Here is a 6,426-nt window from a genome sequence, read left to right as displayed (position 1 = left end):
GGGAACAAATGACATTTAACCCATTTTGACCTGAGATCAGATTCTAAAAATGTCTTCTACACCCTGACAGTTTTCTGAAAAAGCTATGTTTCTATGTCAGTGGTTCTTCGATTTTACAAAAATAGCAGACCTCGTAGCGCTATGAGCTTGTAGATCTGCTATTTTTCAATAGCTAAAGCATAACATAATGCTAACACCAAAAGGGGTTCCCGCCCAAAATGCGTACAATGTATTGGTATGGTTCTATAACGATGAGAATATTTACCTGCTAAAGACAAAGAGTGTATGGAGACCTGCATCTTAGGAAAAACCAACACATTTTATTGAGCCACGTTACTGTGCTTTACAAGAACACAATGCTCCAGGGAAGTTAAGACTTTTACATTTCATCGGTTATCCCTCTCAATATTGATTTTAAAGGATGCCTTCATACAGTAAAAGTTCAGAACACGGCAACATTTAGCACAAGAAAAGCACAGGTGGGTTCTTAAAACACGTTGCACACGTACGCCAACCTTACAGCAAGCTATTTATAGGACATTGGAATTTGGAAAGCTGACAGGCATTATTACTAGGACGGTTTATTTTGCCAGGTTGAGGAGTTTCTTGATGTCTGCCTCGATGTCGCTGGTCAGGAAGTGTTTGCTGTAGCGCTTGAAGGGCACTCCGTCCGGTCCAACGAGGAACTTCTCAAAGTTCCAGGAGACGTCGTTTCGGAGCACGGGGCTCCACATGATGAACTTGGGGTCGTCCATCAGAACCATTGAGTCGTGGGTCGGCAGCTTCTCCTTCAGGAACACGAACAGGGGATGGGCATCCTTCCCGTTCACGTCCACCTTCTGAAGGAGCTGGAACTTGGGCTCAAAGCCATTTCCTGGACGGATGTATTTCAGAGACTGGAAGATCTCCTCGTTCTTGCAGTTCTCCTGCAAAGGGTTAAACCACACACCAGACATTCAAGTTGAGATCAATAGTAGAATCAGAGATGAATTGGCCTTGGATCAAGACGGTCATCTGTCATAAAAATACTATGACAGTCTGACTCTTCAAGGCTATTGTAGAATCAATTAGGCTACAATCAGCTTTATTTGTCACATCACAGGTGTAATCTTAGAGACAAGTGCAAAGGGCTTTTTAGCTTGTAATAATGAATTGCATTTTATAGCGCTTTTCCAAGTGCTCAAAGCACCTTACAATGCTTCATTCATTCATTGGGAGGTGAAGCGGCGAACAGTCGACGCCGCCAGCGTCCTCACTTCCCACATTCACACCAATGGTGGCGAGCTCACACCGACCGACTCATTGGAGGCAAATGTGGGGTTCAGTGTCTTGCCCAAGGACACTTCGCCATGTGGACAGGAGGAGCCGGGATTCGAACTGCCAACCCAGGGATCATTGGACGACCTGCTCCACCTCCTGAGCCACAGCCGCCCATAATAAGACACACACAAACAAGTCTAATTGATTTAGTCCATTATAAAAACCACTTTGATTTCTTGATATATAATATAATCCAGATCAATTCAAAAGTATTCAAAAGTAAAGGAAAGAACTGCACCCCTCTTTCCCCTTTCTCCCTCCCTCTCTCTCCAGTCCACTCTGTGTGATATCTCGCCAAACCCCCTCTCCCTTCTGTCCTGTAACCATGTTCAAGTAGCCTATATCTTACAATAAATGTACTCATGTTAAACCTGTCTGAATTGTCCTATTCCCCCGACGGTGGCCTTCTGACCATTAACCAGACACTACAATGGTCTGAAAAAAACAACGGTAACAGGATAGGTGGGCAGTCTGGGCACCAAGGAGCAGACTGTCTGTCTGGGCAACCTCATTTAGTAAAGTATAAAGTATAGCCTACATGAATATAACACCTTACTTAAACATTCGACAATTAACTAAGGAGTAACATTTCTACAATTACTACAAATTGCTACAAAACCTGTATATCACTTGTCATTTATTTAAACAAGAAGTTGAACTGGGATACAATTAAAGTCTAATAATCATGTACTGTGCCTGCATGTTCAGCTTCACATCATTTATACTTTACATTACATTTACATTTTTGCAAACATTTTGTACAAATTTTACAACGAGGTGTCCCATGTTCACGTCTGGGCGCCAATACACTACACACCTTTACCCAGTCGTATAGGCCTATAGATCACAAAATATCAAAATATGAACTGATGTGCATAATGTATTTACCTGATGGCCGAACTGGTTGCAGGGAACTCCCAGGATCACAAGCCCCTTGCTCGAGAACTTCTCGTGGAGCTCGTTCATCTGGGTGTAATCCCTGGTGGTCGTACCTCAGAGAGACGCGACGTTCTCAATAAGGACAACTTTGCCCCGAAGGGAGGAGAACTTAAACGCCTCTCCGTTTACGAGGTTGGCGGTTAGGTCGTGGAAATTTACAGCCATTGTACTTTTTAGTGATTTATTCGCTGTCTTAAGGTGCGTATAGTGTCTTTCCTCCTCGTTGAAGAAGATGTCCCTGTGTAGTGAAGTGATGGGTAAGTGTTCTGTCTCTCTAGTCTCTACTGTACTTCAAGTTCACTGTCATCTGCTTTTGACAGTGAGGCAAAGGAGGAGGTATCAAGTGGGCGGTACAACCAGTTTTGCCAGATTTTGCGAAAGAGAGCAACCAGGTCTATGAAAACAAGGGCAAGAGAAAGGCACATGGATGGATGGATCACTTCTATCTAGTTGACCAATCTACGCGGTCTGGGCTTGTAGAATTTGGGGAGGGGGGATATTTTAGATTATATATTTTTTAACAACACAAATCTGGTTTTGGGGTACAAAACATTTTCAGATGGGGGTCTGTCTGCACTGCACAGCACTACACTACAGACAATTTGGGAGTGCCTTGATTATTATTGCTTAACAACAATTAAAACATTAGGAAGCAAGCCCAAATAAGCAAATGTATACACTTGTAACTAGAAATAAGCCCCCCCCCACCTATTGTATTACAAATACAGTACAAGCAACTTTACAGAAAAACATGGCAACCCGGTGTACACCTCAGGGACCGTCAACAACTGTGAATTCAAGAGCGCTCTCATAACATTCCATTATTCCGGCGTGCGTGTGTAATATGTTTTAGTTATTAATTGACATGGTGAAACAGAAGTATATTCTCCACAACGGGTTGTCCGACGGTCTATAGATGTAGACACTTTAATTTGAGCTATTATATTTTAATTCACGTGGAGGTTTCAGCACGCTGTTGACACTGGTGTGAAGATCCCTGAGGCTGAGGGGAGCGACGTCACGGCGCGGGAAGTCTTGTTGTGAATTTGATCCTGACTGCTGTTCTGTGTCGTCTTGTCTATTTTAACCTGTAAACACTACATACAGTAAGTTCCACTTTGCCATTCTTTTGATAAACATCTAAACTGGAACGTAGTGTGACATCTAATGTATAGTGGGGCTTATTGTCATTTTAAACCCACATCAGTTTGTCATTAAAGTTAGCATAATCAAAACAGCTTGCTATACTAACACTGCTATGGTACCACGTCCACGTACCTAGAATGGCTGCGATAACAGTTATATTATTTCATAGATTTAATGTGTGCGTGTGCATGTGTACATTGCTGCATTTTATTTCATGTGTACAGTCAACAGTGTACACTGTACTTGAAAGTTGAAATGATACCACCATGGTTTAGCCTTGGATCATAAGAAGATGGTCATGACTCATGATACATGTTGACATGTATCAAGGCTACACCATGGTCAAGGGTTTTGGATTAGGATGCATCTCTTCACTGAGTAGGTAGGTAGGTTTACCACTAGCCCCACAAGTCAGAACCCAATGGTACTGAAGTTTCTGACATTTTTGAGACCCAGACCATGGGCTCCTATTCCACCGCTACCCTGCTACCTGGTACGCAAACATAAATAAACATAAATACCGTCGTTTCTGCGCCGTTTGAGGGCTTCTGTTCGTTTGAGTGTTTCTGATTTTGAGAACTCTAGTTTACAACGGACACCGCTGCGAATTTTCCTGTGCCGCGGAAGCCGTTTGATTCATCTCTTCCTTCCTTATTTATTGACACCACATTGCGGTGTCCGTTGTAAACTAGAGTTCTCAAAATCAGAAACACTCAAACGAACAGAAGCCCTCAAATGGCGCAGAAACGACGTATCCGACGGTATTTATGTCTGCGTTCTATAATTTACATACGAAAACACATTAACGCACAGGGACCCCATGGTCAGCCCGCTTCGGCACGATAGATTGGGCTGACCCAGGGGGTTCCGAGAGAGGCTAGTTTACCACTACCCACCAACATGGTTTTCTGACAGCCTGGGTACAACCTAAGCATGGTTTTGACCAATGACAGGATTTTGGATAGATCCTAGCTCTGGTCCATATAGCTCTAATGCGTTGCTATGGACCAGAGCTAGATACAGTAGATCCCTAACCCTAATCCTTAACACAGCACAGGGGTACCACTACCACCACACCTGCACCAGTTTTGATTGATTGATTGAAAAATGTATAACATTTGTAGAATGGGTACAGTTCAACGAATGTACAGGTTAATAATACAACATCTGCCAAGAGGATAAAACCAGAAAAATCACTAAGACTTGTTTACATAAGGGTCCTCCATTTTCAATTCACAAATAGCATGTTGTAGCACCAGCATGTTTTTCTGACAGGTTTTTGGTTAAATCTCTTCCCCCAGATGATGCGCAGGAAGCGACCCGGGTCGTCTGTGGATAAAGGCGAAAGTGCTGCATCGCATGACACATCCAGTAGTACGTTTATACATTATAATATTTATACATTATATATCTGGTGTCAGTAGTCAGTTGCACTGTCATGTTCTGCTTCCTATATCCGCTCTTCCAGAATCAAAGAAAAGTCGTGCCAGTAGTCGTGTGTCCAAGGCGTCTGTCGTCCAAGAAGAAACCAATGACTCTGTATTTGCTGTCTTTCTGCGAGAGGCTGGTGTCAGCTTGAGACAAGGAGGAGCATCTAACGAGATTGGTAAGCACATCCAATCCATCCAGCTCATGTTGAGAAACGCCTGGGAAAAGTGATCAAAATGTTCTCATAGAATTATACCTATAACTTATTCAGTGATGTAAATACTGGGTTTTTAATGTAATGGGTCCCTGGACCCATGCATGGTCTTTTAGATGGGTCCCATGGACATTTTATGAGTCCCACTTCAACGACTTTAGGAGTCATATTTTGTCATTTTTACAAATTGCAGCATTTTAACTCCCATTTCATCTTATATGGTTATAATATGGTTATATTCATGTAGAAAATGTCTCTGAAAGAAATAAACACAATTCTAAATCTGACAATTGCAAAGAGTTATGCAAACAACAGTGCAAAGTATATGCAAACATAAAGTAAATTAAATAGCACCAAATTACAGTACAGTGCTGAGTACAGTAGTGCGTCCATGGGACCCCCAGTCCCAGAAAGGTATAATAATTCGCATTTTGGGATGCAAAATGCACCCTATTAGCATCACTGCTTATTGATTGGTACCTTTGTTTTTTCCCCCCACCAGCCGTTGACCAAGTAGTGTTCCAAAAACGGATACAGCAACAACTACTTAAAAGTCAGAGGTACCCTGGTGTGAGTATGAACACTGGGCTGAAGACAACACAGTTTTAAGAGGAGAACAAGGAACTGCCTTGAAGTTACAAACTATTTATTCCCTTTCAGATTATCCAAGAGTTCGTCACTGGAATGGAGTCCTATATTGAGGATCCTGAGAAGTTTAGGAATTGCCTCCTTCCTTGTGTTCCTCGGTTGCCTGATGGGGACTCTAGGTATTATAAAACAAACAAACCAGAATGAAATAATGCGAGCACAACTTCAGTCAAATGGTACAACAAAACTTGCCGAGTGCACAGCTCCAAATTAAGTCCAATAAAATAACACATTATGTTATGTCCTTCAATAGGCACTCAATTTATTTCAACTCAGGACGTCAACGTGACACAAACGTGATTCAGCACTATGGCTTGTTTTCTATTATTAAACAATGCACACATCTAACTGGGAGAAGGCTCCTAGATTAATAATGATTTATATTTATGCAACACCACTCGACTAATGTCAATGGATGTCTTTTTAAAATATAATAAATAATAATGCCAGACCAGTCAGCTCAATTATTTTTTCCTCCTGTGTTTTAGTTCTGTCAGTTCGTTCCAAGAGAGTCTGCTACGTATGCTGTTGGGGATTGAAATGCTACAGGTACAAATTATGTGACTGGTTGGCAGAGACTGCAAGACATTTGCATTAGTAGGATTATAAAGACATCAATATGATGATTTGTTGCCTGCTGTTTGATATCCATCCATGGACATGTGTACTACTGTATAAACTAGAAGAGGGATATTTCAACTGCAACACAGATTCCTAATCCATCTTTATAT

At 41.8% G+C, this 6,426-nt stretch overlaps 3 protein-coding genes across 3 annotated transcripts in view; 1 reads left to right on the top strand and 2 right to left on the bottom strand.

Annotated features, from left to right (window-relative positions):
• LOC310862779 (RNA-binding protein 5-like) overlaps positions 1-6,426 on the bottom strand; it is a 102,562-nt gene that overhangs the window by 77,288 nt on the left and 18,848 nt on the right. The window lies entirely within an intron of this gene.
• Positions 301-2,554, bottom strand: gpx1b (glutathione peroxidase 1b). Its single transcript, XM_083771468.1, has 2 exons — positions 2,209-2,554; positions 301-926 (listed from the first exon to the last, which is right to left on the bottom strand). The coding sequence occupies exons 1-2, from the start codon at positions 2,422-2,424 to the stop codon at positions 582-584; spliced, it is 561 nt and encodes a 186-aa protein (XP_083627594.1). The 5' UTR covers positions 2,425-2,554; the 3' UTR covers positions 301-581.
• fancd2 (FA complementation group D2) overlaps positions 3,156-6,426 on the top strand; it is a 34,314-nt gene continuing 31,043 nt past the window's right edge. Inside the window, exons 1-6 of the mRNA XM_083770844.1 lie at positions 3,156-3,365; positions 4,707-4,779; positions 4,874-5,011; positions 5,550-5,617; positions 5,708-5,814; positions 6,184-6,244. Coding sequence (XP_083626970.1) covers positions 4,707-4,779; positions 4,874-5,011; positions 5,550-5,617; positions 5,708-5,814; positions 6,184-6,244 — 447 coding nt within the window. The 5' untranslated portion in view covers positions 3,156-3,365. The remainder of the gene's footprint in view (positions 3,366-4,706; positions 4,780-4,873; positions 5,012-5,549; positions 5,618-5,707; positions 5,815-6,183; positions 6,245-6,426) is intronic.

Source organism: Protomyctophum parallelum, assembly GCF_964188405.1.
Source record: "Protomyctophum parallelum genome assembly, chromosome: 8".
Classification (NCBI taxonomy): domain Eukaryota; kingdom Metazoa; phylum Chordata; class Actinopteri; order Myctophiformes; family Myctophidae; genus Protomyctophum; species Protomyctophum parallelum.
The sequence above is the reverse complement of the archived record's forward strand: the minus strand, read 5'-3'. Positions and strand labels throughout refer to the sequence as shown.